This window comes from Pectinophora gossypiella, chromosome 13, assembly GCF_024362695.1.
Source record: "Pectinophora gossypiella chromosome 13, ilPecGoss1.1, whole genome shotgun sequence".
Classification (NCBI taxonomy): Eukaryota; Metazoa; Arthropoda; class Insecta; order Lepidoptera; family Gelechiidae; genus Pectinophora; species Pectinophora gossypiella.
The window spans coordinates 433,195-447,248 of record NC_065416.1 but is presented as its reverse complement, the minus strand read 5'-3'; the positions used below and the strand labels follow the sequence as shown (position 1 = coordinate 447,248).

The 14,054-nt window shown below is 36.8% G+C and overlaps 1 protein-coding gene across 1 annotated transcript; it reads left to right on the top strand.

Moving 5' to 3' along the window:
• Positions 1-2,553: 2,553 nt before the first annotated feature.
• LOC126371720 (putative inorganic phosphate cotransporter) lies at positions 2,554-13,792 on the top strand. The gene is made up of 10 exons (XM_050017053.1): positions 2,554-2,814; positions 3,699-4,003; positions 4,168-4,353; positions 4,577-4,715; positions 5,357-5,580; positions 5,765-5,917; positions 6,162-6,294; positions 6,531-6,652; positions 8,210-8,329; positions 13,527-13,792. Exons 1-10 carry the CDS (start codon positions 2,739-2,741, stop codon positions 13,734-13,736), a joined length of 1,668 nt encoding a protein of 555 aa, XP_049873010.1. The 5' UTR covers positions 2,554-2,738; the 3' UTR covers positions 13,737-13,792.
• The last annotated feature ends 262 nt before the right edge of the window (positions 13,793-14,054 follow it).

The following is a 14,054-nucleotide window of genomic DNA, read 5'->3' as shown; positions in this document are numbered from 1 at the left end:
TGATAGCCTCTTTCAATCTATCCAGTAAAGAAGCGTAGTAATGTCCCGTTATAGTCACACCACGATCTTTATAATCAATCAGCAAAATACCTTCTGTATCCCAAAAAATAGTGGCCATGATCTTTCCGGCCGATTGTGACACCTTAAACTTCTTTGGAGGAGGTGTGCCTTTTTTATGCCACTGCATCGACTCTTGCTTCGACTCAGGTTCATAGAAGTGAACCCAGGTTTCATCTCCAGTAACAATCCGGGCCATAACTTCTTCCTTATTCTCTCCACAGAGCTCTAAAAACTGGCGAGAACACTCGACACGCTCGCTTTTTTGAAGTGGCGTGAGTATTCTTGGAACCCATCTTGCGCTGACCTTAGTCATCCCAAGATGTTGATGTAGGATATTTAAAATACTTGTTTCGGATACACCGACCATTGCTGCAAGCTGCTTTTTCTTCAAGCGGGTATCTTCTAATACAAGTTTCTCTACTTTTTCGATGATTTCCGGTGTGGTGGCCTCAATGGGCCGTCCGGAGCGGGGGTCATCTTCAATCGACTCTCTTCCTTACTTGAAAAGACTATGCCACTTGTAAACCATGGTTTTACCAGGGGCAGAGTCCGCGTAAACTGCTAACAGCTCTTGAAAAATCGTCTGAGCGGATTTTCCTTGCTTGGTGAGGAACTTAATGACGGCGCGGTGTTCAATTTTCTCCATATTCTCTGAGTTCTTCCCGATTCACTTGTTTGCTGGTCGATAGTTCAAACGTTAATGACCCGATTTGCTTCAAACTTGGTACATATACTGTTAATGAGGTGTGCAACTAGCGGCTACCTGTACGAGCAAACCAACCCCCATTCCGCGAACTTTTTGACCTCCCCTCGTATAATCTGAGCGAATTACCTAGACATTACGTTAAGGGGATTGTGCATTATAAGATGTCTAAATAATTTGTTCCAGTTTTAAATAAGTATAATATAGTTCTAAGAACTGCTATGCTGTTGCTATGGATCAAATAGTCACAAAAAGTAATTTCCGTCAAGTCAACCTCTCCATATTTCATGGAAGTTATTGAACATGAGTCACGAAAAATGTGATACGTCACTTCCAAGCATAAGGAACAGATGAAACAGACTATAAAATATGTAAAACAGTAGAAATATAAATTCCAGTAAGTTCACGTGCATATTTATCAAGAGATAACAGTAGACGTAAATGAAGAGAGGATTATAATAATTACATCTTCTTTGTCTCCTTTACTTAGGAACTGTTGTCTGCTTATCTGTATGCTTTTCAGTGTTGAGATAAAAATGGGTTCAGCATTGTTGGGTCTACTACGAATGGAAATCGCGTCTTTCCTCATTTATTTTAGTATTGACCTTGAGACACGAAATCAACATAATTATCCAAGATGACTAATTTATAGTCAGGTTTACAAAAGTCCGCTGAATGAAGTGCATTCTTTGAAGTTTTTGTTGAAAAATCTTTGTTGAATATAATAAATATTTTAAGCTTCTTCATTCTATAAAATTTTGCGACAAAGCAGTATTGGACTGTGATTATAGTGTTATAGATCGCAGCATTTATTTTTTTATGATTCTTTTATTATCATTTATGAACTTCGTCTTCTATCGTGTGGGTTGTGAGGTGGATGACCAACCTCGGAAAATCTGGTGATAATCATTATTTTAGATGTAATTCATTACTTGACTAAAAAACTAAATGAAGATCGTTAAGGACGCTAGGTTGGTATACTTGCCTATTTATACCCAGGTCGGCACAAATAATGCTTTAGAACGTTCTTTGAGAGGAATAAATGTGTGAGGAAGGTCTACTTTGGACATTGCATATTTTATAAATATTATTTATTCTTTGCAAAGATCATTAAAAGCGCTGCAAAAAGAAAACCTAAGATGACAAGCATCGACCAAATCGGGAATGTTCTGAAACATATCTAGTAGGGTTTTTTGTGTTTTAATGTGCATCCATTATTAAACACTCGCTTGCCGTTTCTCGCATAATCGCTCACACTCGAATTGTATGTTTGTTCTTAACTGGAACTTGAGAGTGACTTGTCAAAAGAATTCTTTAGAAGTTAATAATTCTCCAAAGTGCAACTGCTTCAAGCAAGTTTTTTCGAAAGTAGTAATAATAAAGCAGTAATTTGGTTAGTTCATTCTATTACGTGTCTATCATAAAATGTTGTATTTAAGCCATGTGAGTAGTTTTAAGTACTTACCTAAAATAAAGTGTGATATATTTTATAGTGGTATATCGTTTAGCTTAGACATCTCATTTTAACCATATTATAATGTTATTAATGTGTTTAAAACTTACAATAAACTTTCTTTGGTTCTACGAAATACGGCAGACGGCAAGAGAGAAAAATAAAATTTTTCCTTAAAAATGTAGCATGGAGAATGCTACTCGCGATAAGTCAGCCGTTTTGCCGTCTTTAATGGTCGTGCCAAATATATAAGTGAAAATTGCGATTAAGGTTACCGAAGCACAAAAGAAATAAAATCAATATCTTTAGATTCGGCAATTTCATTAAAATACATCAGATGTCTACATGTACAACGCAGAAGGAAACGAAAGATTCCCACAAAAAGGCTTCTAGTATTTGCATAAAGATAATGATGGATTAAATATACATAGACATACTGCCACTGAAAATTGATTGTACTCTCATTATGATAGTGAGACATGTTAGAGAAGAACGTATATTGTTGATAAGGGTAAAATCACTATGAATAAGAATGCCAAGGATAATAGGAAAGATAGTGGAAGAAATAGTCTGACTATTGTTGATGGAGAATTCAAAGGTAAGAATTTAGTTAACGTACTTTCCAATTCCATTTAAGTGAATAGAGGCAGTTGCAGTATTACGTAATCAGAATTTTAGTCATTTTAATTTTTAACCGCCTTATCCTTGGCAGTAAAATATCAAAGCTTTTACTGTGCTTCTATGCTTACATAAACGTTGGTATTTTTTTCTACTCCTCTACTTTAATCTGGCATTTAAATAACCAAAAAGTCTAATATAAGTACATACATAATTAAACTCTTTGAAAAAGTGTACGCTCTATGGCCTATAAAAGCATTGTTTACAAAGTGTAACTGTACTATAATGTCGCCAAAAAAGCATTGTTGTTGTTTTTTTTTTTTGACCTGGAAACTAGCACCTTTACTTTGTTTGGTGCCATAGATATACTATAAAAAAAAGTAAACATTTGCCGCCATTTTCCCGCGCGTTGGAAAATAAATTGGAAAATTTTTGTTTCATTTAAAATTACGTCGTCGTAGAAAAAGTATTGTATGCAACGTTGTATAACTAGGTCAAAAAATGCTCGTGGCGTCTCTTATTGCGATGTTCGCCAAGGCTCACATCGCAACTCACGCCACTCGCATTTTTTGACCCTTCTTATACAACTGTTGCATAAAATACTATTTTTTAGTAGATATATTTTATGATGTTGTTGTTTCTTTCTATGGACAACTGAATCGATGATTATCTTTTTTATCGTATGAACATTTAGAATAGACTTTTACTGTTATTGTGCAACTATCAGAATTTAATTTTGTACAATGTACTCACTCATTGCAGATTATTTTTCTGTTAAATACTTCTTATTGTAACTATCAACAACGAACTACATAACTCCATTAATATCAAATATCAATGTAGTTAATACTTGTGTATATATAGTTTCAGGGTTCGGTTGCCGTCACCAACAATGTTTCGTTTTGTTCATATGTCTGGCAACTGCATACAGCATGAGAGCTTGTATCGGAGTCGCCCTCGTCGGTATGATGGAAGATGACCCTTATGAAGAGACACACCATAACCTCACTCATATCAACAATACAGTTCATGACCTTGACGAAACGGGTGTATTTGTAAATGCTAGTCAATATATTGTAAATGTCATAAGCGATAATGAAACAGTATCAAATGCAACAATGATTCAATACCAAGGAGATATTTTGCATGGGATGCTTCTTAAGCCACCTGTAAGTACTTAATAGAAATATCCTAGTTTAATATAATAAGTTAACCATTATACTTAGATAAGATAGCAACACCATTAAGATCTGACCCGGGATTATTAGAGCCATATTACTGTTTGCTGAAAATTGCGTAGAACTTGTTGTTTTTAATACCTTTTTTTTTTCAGTACCCAAAATTCAGATGGTCGAAGAAAATTCAGGACGTGGTGATATCTTCATTCTTTTGGGGTTACATGTTGTTGCAAATTCCTGCTGGTCAGTTAGTTCACAAGTTTGGACCTCACCGTCTACTCGTCGGAGCTTTGACCATCAATGCACTAGTGTCATTTTGTTTCCCATGGGCTTCGTATTATGTTAGTTTCACCTATTTATTATTTACCTACTAAATTAAATAACAATATTAAATTTATTCACAAACTTTCACTAACTAAATTTTAAAGCGGGACGCTAACCTAACTATATTTCTAGATTAGTTCGAAGCAAATCTTGATAAATATTATGAATTCTTCTAAAATTATTTCATTATAAACATCTTGTATCTTTGATATTTTAATAAGTTTTGTTTTTCAATTACAGGGAGGTTTTATATTTGCTTCAATATGTAGATTTGTACAAGGCCTGAGCCAAGCGTGTATTATACCTGGCATGTATGGATTCTTTGGACAATGGACTCCTTTAGAAGAACGATCTAGACTAGTTGGATTTGCTATGGGAGGTAAGTGTGTAATTATTTATTATGTTTTCTGTATTTTTATCTTCATATTTATTTATTTTATTTATTTATTATTATTACAAGTTCTTATAGCTAATTTACACCACTATCCAAAACAGACCCAAAAGAGCGTGTTAACGCGATAAATTGTTTTTAATGCAGTGTTACAGTAGCAACCCAAAAAGACCGAAGCCTGTGATAGGGTTAGCTACAAATTTCGTCTTAAAACAATGACATAAATATACATATTCAGTAGGTAGACAGCGCGGCGTAATTTTATGGAGAATACTTTAAATGACGTTTCTCATTTAACTCCTTAAATTGTTTGACGTCTATAACTTGCTTTGCTTCGTCCAAGTAGTTTATGTCATCTAAAACAAATCTACAATAAGTTATATACTTACAAGATGTCTTACGTTGTTTTGCAGGATTTTCAATTGCCATTTTGTTATTTTTATATTTGTGTCTTTAATGTGTCACTTGATGTTATAAATATATTATTTACTCATACTCTTTTGACGTTGCGTTCCTTGATTTCGAACTAGGGTGTATTTTTGATATTTCGGGTAGATCAGATACTTTTATGTTTATTCTACCATCATTATGACCATATCACACAAAAATATATTGTTGGTTTTTATCAGGTCAAGCCATAGGAACAGTATTGGGTCTACCACTGACAGGTTTCATAGCTGCATCGCCATTGGGATGGCCAGGTATATTCCGTTTCTTCGGTGTACTATCAGGACTGGTAGCTCTGCTAGTCTACTTCTTGATCACTGACACTCCCGCGCAACATCCTAGAATATCCACAGCTGAAAGACGATACATTGAAGAAGGACTAGGGTTGAAATATGGAGAGAAGCAGGTTTGTTATAATAATTGATATCTTTACTGCTCTTTGCATAAGCAGTTTTGCAGCGTAGAAGCTAGCTAGGCTCTAGGCTTTTTTTGTACCCATATGAGTAATAAAGATCCTAATATGTCTAAATCAATTCCTTAAGATCCAAGAGTAAGAGTATAAAGGTGACAAGAATTGTAATCAATTTCAGAAAAAGCTGCGCGTACCATGGGTTAAGATCTTAAAGACGAAGGCTTTGTACGCGATAATGGTGGCACATATCAGCAACACTTGGGGACAGGTGACCCTCTTCACCGAAATCCCCTCCTACATGGACAAGGTTATGGGTGTGAATATCAAGGCGGTAAGTTACGTTAGATGAAGCTATATTGTTTTACAATTCGTGCGGGTCACCTAGACGGTATCAGACTAGATTGAGCACTGTGTTGTTTGATGGAGGAGATGGAGTCTCGCTTTTTTCTTATAAACAGTTGTGTGTTCTCTTACCAATACACACTAATAAATTGAACGGTACTCTCACGTCATCAGTATTTTAGTAAATGCAAGTGTTGTTAATGTTACATTTTTATGGTTCTTTCTGTTTCTAGAATGGTATGCTAACAGCGCTGCCCTTCTTCGTGATGTGGTTCACCAACTTCTTCTTCAGCTGGTTGACCGACATGATCATCGTCAAGAAGTGGCTCAGTCTTACAAATGCTAGGAAACTTGCCAATACCATAGGTATGTTAAAAATGTAAACATTGTCATTAACTTTTCTGAAATTTGAGTCTGAAAAATTGTGGTAATAGATTTCGATAATCGCTACTCTAATAGAAACGTACAAAATGTTTTTGATGGAGAATACTTCATATCCGCTACGGTTGATTAAGGGGCGACCTGTACCCAGCAGTGAGACGTATATACGTAGGCTCTTTATGTTATAATTACAATGCGTATGTTAAATAATTGTTTTCCAGGAGGTGTACCGCCGGCAATAGGTTTGGTAGTTTTGGCCTACGCTCCTAAAGACGTCTACGTCATTGAGAGTATCCTGGTGTTTATCTGCGCCTTCAAGATTGCTGCTCACGTTGGTTCAATGGTCAGTAATTACTTTATTATCATTATCTATTTTTAACGACCTCCGTGATCTAGTGGTTGGGTTCGAATCCGTATGGAGACATATCACAAGAATTACTTTGTGATCCCTAGTTTGGTTAGAATATTATATGCTGATCACCCGATTGTCCAAAAGTAAAATGATACGTGAGTCCCGGTTACTATTTACTGATGTAAGTACGTAGTCGTTGCCATAAGCCATGTCAGGAGTCTATGACTGCTCAAAAAAAACCAGGGTTGCTGAGGTTAGTTATACACCTCACAACCTACACGATAGAAGCAGATTATTGTTCATCTTCAGATATCGCTATATCTTACAGAAATCTGCGCGAAAAGAGTTATGACTAGAAATAGTATTTTTAGAACACTGTAATTTGAAAGCTTCGAGTTGTTTTTTACCCGACTGTGTCGAAGCAAAAAGAATGGTTATGTGAAGGAGATAACCGTGGTCGTATGCAAATCTGTCCTAAGAGTTTGCTTACCACGACATACGACCACGGCTTCTTGCCTGTAATGACTATGTAAATTGTGAATAAATAAATAAATCTTCTTAACGTCGGTACCTATTTGGAAGAGAAATATTTTTATTGTTCCATACTTATTTGAGAGTGGTATTTCCATAGTCAGGTTTTAGTACATAAACTTATATTTTATTAGTCATTTACTTAGGTAAGCGTCACCCACACCATCACACAATTCATCAGATACTGTAAATAAACCCATCGCTAAAAAATATTTTGAAAAATCTATTCGATCAGAGTCGGACTAATAACACGTTTCATTCGATTATCACGAAGTTCTCACATTAATTGTCTCCCAAGAAAACCCTTCAAATAAATTGTTCTACGCAACTTAGCACACAAAATTATCTGCGCGGCTCGTGTTGGTTTTACCAAGTGTGACTGATAAGAGCTGAGTTATAGGGCGGTTATCTAGGGACATACCGTCCTCTCGGGACCTTTCCTTCTTCCTCACTAGTTTTGTGGAGAAAAACTAATTTACTCGCGGGGACGGGAGGACTAACAATAGTCGAGTCGCCGCGTCGAGGCAGCTTCTCGGCAAAGATAAAATTGGATTTAATCCAATGCTTGGGAGAAAATGCGGCCATCTTCTTTTTGTTTGCGGATTTTCCTCAGCTGAGAACGAAGTTTATTGTCCGTATTATGGATAGTATTAAATAAAATTTGCTTTGCTTTGAAAGTGATTTTTATAATCGTGTTTGTGCAGCGCGGAACTGGACGAAGTTCATGGATATTTTTGCAGTGGACAAAGTTTAGTAAAGGGTAGTTTTAGTAAAATGACATGACATTTTTTAATTAAATGAGAGTATTTTTAGCTTCTACGCTGGACTGGCAATTAAAAACATAGAACACGTTCAGCTGCTTGTTCTCCGGGCATGTCGTTCTCCGACAGAGGGATTGTGTCGTTTCTAATATGATTGACATTGTCAATCCGGAATTCTAACCTGTGACTTTACGATGTAAGTCAGCCGTTCTCCAAATTGGGTATTTGTGTCTCTCAATTCTTCCTTGTTTACCAGGTGACCCACATCGACATCACGCCCAACTTCGCTGGCACGACGATGAGCCTCAGCAACTTCGTCTCCAACCTGGTCGGCTCGCAGGCGCCCCTCGCCGCTGGATTCTTGTTGACTGACGTGGTATGTATACCTGTTTCATTACTTCGTCGGTACCATGAAGAGCCACAGCAATTTTTCAGTCTTACCTAGGGGTTTACAAAGGCCACATTAAAGCAATTCACCTTAATAATAATTTTGCTATTTGACATTTTGTTGATATAGCGCCCTTACTTTTATATGCGGAAAAGTCAAATTGCAATATTATTGTTAAGATGAATTGCTTTGATGAGTCTTAGACTCCCTGGTCCTTGACTCCTGCTGGCTGATGTGGTGTGTACCTCAACAAATAAACAATAGGCTGTTTAACAACATACTCAAATGAAATACCTTTTAAGAAACGTGAACCCTTTAATGAGATTTTATTTGGAAATACTGGGACAGAACTTCATCGTTAAACGACGTGGTGAAATGTCGTAGTTATTAAGAAATTCCTAACTAAAATTCGTATACAGGTGTTAGTGACGTTCTAACGAAAACTTTGAGGGATGATTCAGACCATAATTTCGAGTTGATATCAAGTAGAATTTTCCGTCGAAAAATTAAAAGAAAAACAAAGTTTCAATAGTTTTCCGACAGAATATTCCACTACATATATACTCAGAATCATGATCTGAATCATCCCCCTCAGTATTAGTTACAGTGTTACTAACACCTGTACGTACTAGTATGGCTAACGAGTACTTACTCAGTCGTTATAAAAGCCATGTCTGATTCCTTCTTCTACCATGTGGATTGTGAGGTAGTTTACCAACCCCATCAACCCTGGTGTCAGGGTTACGATTGAACCGCCAACGGCCACTGACGTGGCTCATGTAACGACTACGTGACATCAGTAAGTAGTAACCGAGACCAATGACTTAACGTGCCTTCCGAAGCACGGATCATCTTACTTTCAATCTAATGATGATGATCTGTAATGTCTGTAATTTGTGGTATTTTCCCACCGGGATTCCAACCCGGGACCTCCGGATCGCGAACCCAACGCCCAACCACTGGACCACAGAGGTCATTCAGAGACCGATAGCCTTTATTTACGTCGCTGATCAAGCATAGAATGAAATGTTAGAACAGTTCAAATGTGTCAGCAAAATAGGTTGTGCCACTAAACAGCCCGCAGTTCAATTACAGTCTAAAACGCACGAGTGGTCATCAACAATCGCTGACCCGCAGTCATATCGTACCCTGTTGTTGACAGAATCAATTGAAATCATGCATTACACATGAGACTGCGACTAACATAACCTAATGAGATATTATGCTTGAATATACGAGGTTTTTCCACTGCGCTATGTAATGGGGTTCTTAAAAAAATGAGTGAAAAAGGCTCTTCAAGATCGGCAACATATAGAATGACGGCGGTGACCACTGTGGTTTGAGCGTTGTGCTCATAATCCGGAGGTCCCAGGTTCAAATCCCGCTGGGAACATAACATTAAAATCACTTTGTAATTCCTAGTTTGATAAGGATATTACAGACTGAACACCTGATTGTCCCAAAGTAAAATGATATGTGCTTCGGAAGGCACGTTAAGCCGTTGGTCCCGGTTACTACTTACTAATATAATTAAATAGTCGATACATGAGTCATGCCAGGGGCTTTGGCGGCTTAATGATAACATACCAGGGTTGACGGGGTTGTTAATCCACCTCACAACCCACACAGTAGAAGAAGATAAGCACTTACCATCAGGTGGCCCACTTGCCTGTTTACCGTGCTTGTGACATAAACAAAATAGAAGTTATAGAGCTCTGTCTGACAGTTAATATAACTGATTTATTTATTTATACATTTATTACATTTGAAACATAATAGAAATCCATAACGTCATAAACAAGTTTCCACATAATATAAAATACATACAAATAAAACAAAATATATAACAGAACTATAATACTGTATGCTGTCACACAACACACACTCAATCGTACTATAACCTACCTAAATGACGCATCGTGCCCGATATATCGGGTAATGTAATTAGAACCTTAAGTATGGGCTTAAAAATACATAAGGTACTATCACGAGCATTAATATGTATATGTTACCGGCCAAACCCGATTTTAGGCCAAACTAGTTTTGCCTAGGCTAAACTAGTTCATCCTATGTGCGATCGGATAAACCGGTACAGACTAGGCCAAACTGGTCTGTCCTAATGGTGATAGGAGAAACTAGTTTATCCTAGGAGGAACTAGTTGAGCCTAATAAAAATAAGTTCACTTCAGGATAAACTAGTCTGGCCTAGTCTATACTAATATTTCCTAGTCAGAAATGTTTAAAGTCGGCGCCGTATTTACCTGGACTAGAATGACAGTTATGTTTTAAGCTAAAGTAGTCTTTACGAACGAGACACAAAGTGTATAATGCGTTGTGTTCATTGTCGAGCCATACTTATGGCAAAATAAGCTTTGATTGTTCGGTAGTAAAGTCAGGTAGTAAAGTACTTAATTTACAAATTACAAATGATAAATACCTCTTGATTTTATAACTAGTATGTCTGGTATTTTATTATTCCCTGTTAGCATAAAATAGGCTAAGCTAACTATAGCTTTCTTGACGTGTACCCATTCATAGAAGGCCCAACCAGTTTCTCCTAGGCCAGACTAGTTTATCCTGAAGTGAACTTATTTTTATTAGGCTCAACTAGTTCCTCCTAGGATAAACTAGTTCCTCCTATCACCCTTAGGACAGACCAGTTTGGCCTAGTCTGTACCGGTTTATCCGATCGCACATAGGATGAACTAGTTTAGCCTAGGCAAAACTAGTTTGGCCTAAAATCGGGTTTGGCCGGTAACATATACATTTTGGTACCATGTCACATTAACATGTTTGACAAATTGAACTGTAAGTCTCACTAAATGTCAAATGTGTTAGTGCGACAGAGTCCTAAAGTGGGTACATTATATTGCCATGACTGTACATACCCAAACAGTCTACATACGGCCTACTGCTGGGTACACTCCTCTCTATCAACAGGAGGGAGTATAGAGCATATTTTTTTCATAAATGTATTTTTTTATTAAAAATAACAATAATAATGGTAATAAGGGCAGAAATATGAACCTCAAATAAACAGACAATGTTACTACGGTAAATAACAAACACGAAATAGCAATATCCGGAATAAGCAAACAATATCACGGACAGTAGACAACAGGTAATGCGGCTGTGTTGACAATGGAGGTCGATTACTGTCCAAATTTATCCCAAAAACTATCTTCCCTTGGTAAGGGTTTTTATACGAAGGGAACCTCATTTAGTGTAACGCGGAAAATTTCTACTCTTTGTCCACTTTGATTACATCTTTCCTATTTTTATATTTACCATACATTCTTTGTCTGCAATTTAGGGTTCCGAACCTCAAAATTAAAAACCCTTATAGAATCACTATATTGTCCGCCCGTCTCCTCGTTTATCCGTTTGTATATATGTCCGTCCGTATATCGGGCATAAAAGTTTACCTTTGATCGGACCTCATTGGCTGAAAGTCACTGTGTAACACCGGCAGTTAGTGCGGGTGAATAGAATAGAAGCAGATCAAAGTCTTCACACACGCTCATCTTATTAAAATGCTCTTGGCATGGCCTTTCCTTGCATCGTCTAGATAACACATTACATTACATACATTAGATTACATTATGGTCATTACTGGCTGATCACCAGATTGTCCGACAGTAAGATGATCAGTGTTTCGGAAGGAACGTTAAGCCGTTGGTCCCGGTTACTACTTACTGATGTAAATACGTAGTCGTTACATGAGTCATGTCAGGGACCCTTAGCGGCTCAATAGTAACCCTGACACCAGAGTTGATGAGACTGGTACTCCACCTGACAACCCACACGATAGAAGAAGAAGAAGATCGTCTAGACAAGACTACCATTCAACATTATCTTCTATATGCTTTAAAAGAGGGCTAAATTTAGAATAATCTTGCAGGCTGAATTCGCCAGCTCAAAATTATAAATGTTAGTCGTTTATCACAGACGATAATATAATGCCTACGTTATGTAATGAGGGTTTTACTTTTATTCACAAATAAGAAGGTACTTTATGTCATGTGGATTCCAGAATTTGTGTTCGGTTAATGGCAATTGGCTCGCCCAGCTGCCGAGGAGTGCGTGTGTAGACATACACCTTTTGTTTTTTTTTTTTTTTAATTTAATTTATTGTTGAAAACATTTTACATAATGATACAATTGAATCGCATTGCTAAACCTTGCAGGTTTGTCTCAATGCAATATTCCGCTATTGTTACAGTTTGTACTTCAGAAGTACACCACTAATTAATTACACTATTCAACAAATAAAGTACACATGTCAAACGCCAAACGCATACATGGACGAAAGAACCGGTAGAATAGGTAATTCGCCACAAGTGAGGCGCATCATACCTACGTATGAGCGGGCGATTCCGAGAAACTGGCAAGCAGCAAACAAGACTCACATTTACAACCTTACACTTAACCTTAACCGTAAACAGGGTGCTCCAAATTCACACATCAAGTCACATACTTTGTAGGTTTTCAAACATGTACCTTTTTAATATATTGTTGAGGTTTTTTGGTGTGATTTTATGCCTAATTTCAATTGGTATCTGATTTATTAAGTCAGGTACAATGTAATTAGACACTCGTTTACCGTAAAAATTGTTAAATTTGGGCTTATTTAATATATGATTTGGTACCTGCCTAGTTATTTCTTACCTCTGATTACCCCTTTGGGAATAGAGGCGTGTTACGTTATGTTATAGTTCCTACGCCTATGTAACACCCCATTATACTACATGGAATGCAATAAATAATTGAATTGAATTGAATTGTAGGTAAGGTATCAAACTAAGCACTAAATAATATTATATGGCGTCTGAGAAAGGGTAATCAATCTTGTTGTATCGCAGTTATGTCAATGGAGACAATAGATTTTGAACGGCAATAGATATTGTCTCAATAATAACCCTGACACCAGGGTTGATGAGTTTGGTCATCCACCTCACAACCCACACGATAGAAGAAGAAGATAGATTTTGAACGGCAATCTCTGTTAATTTACAACTGTTTGTTCGGAACCCGAGTGCACGAGTCCAAATTCCACTTTGCCGGTTCTTTTTATTGATCATCGTAAAAAATCTGAATGTTTCTTTAATCCTTACAAATACAATACAAAAACTCTTTATTGCTCTTTATTGTCCTTAATGTTTTTTCTTTTCTTTTTCTTTATCAGACAAGCGAATACCAATGGAGGAAGGTATTCTTCGTGTCCGCCGGGCTATACTTCTTCACCAACCTCGTCTATGTAATTTTCGGGACCGCCGAACGCGCTCCGTGGAATGACCCTGAGGAAGACCGGGATGACCAGGACCCTGAAGCCAAACCCATGGTCGATAAGAAGAATAATGGCGTCAATAATGAAACCGTCCGCAAAGATAGCTGAGTTTTAGTAACAAGTATTGAAGGAGTTAGTATAAAGTTATTATGAATAAAAAAATAAGTTTTTAGTCTGGTTTATTTTTTTTATTTACCAAATCACTTATATAAATCATTTTCTACGTATCTACTACACTTTAAATTGGTACATTGTTTTAAGTTTACGCGGTTATTATCATAATTAAAACACATTTTTTTATATCGGGAGGGAAATATCGGGAGTCTCATAACTCTGATTTAAACACGGTAAGAACCCGTTATTATGTGTTTTAATTACTTTAAATTTGGTAAGGAAATAAATAGGTAAGTTACATAAACATAGACA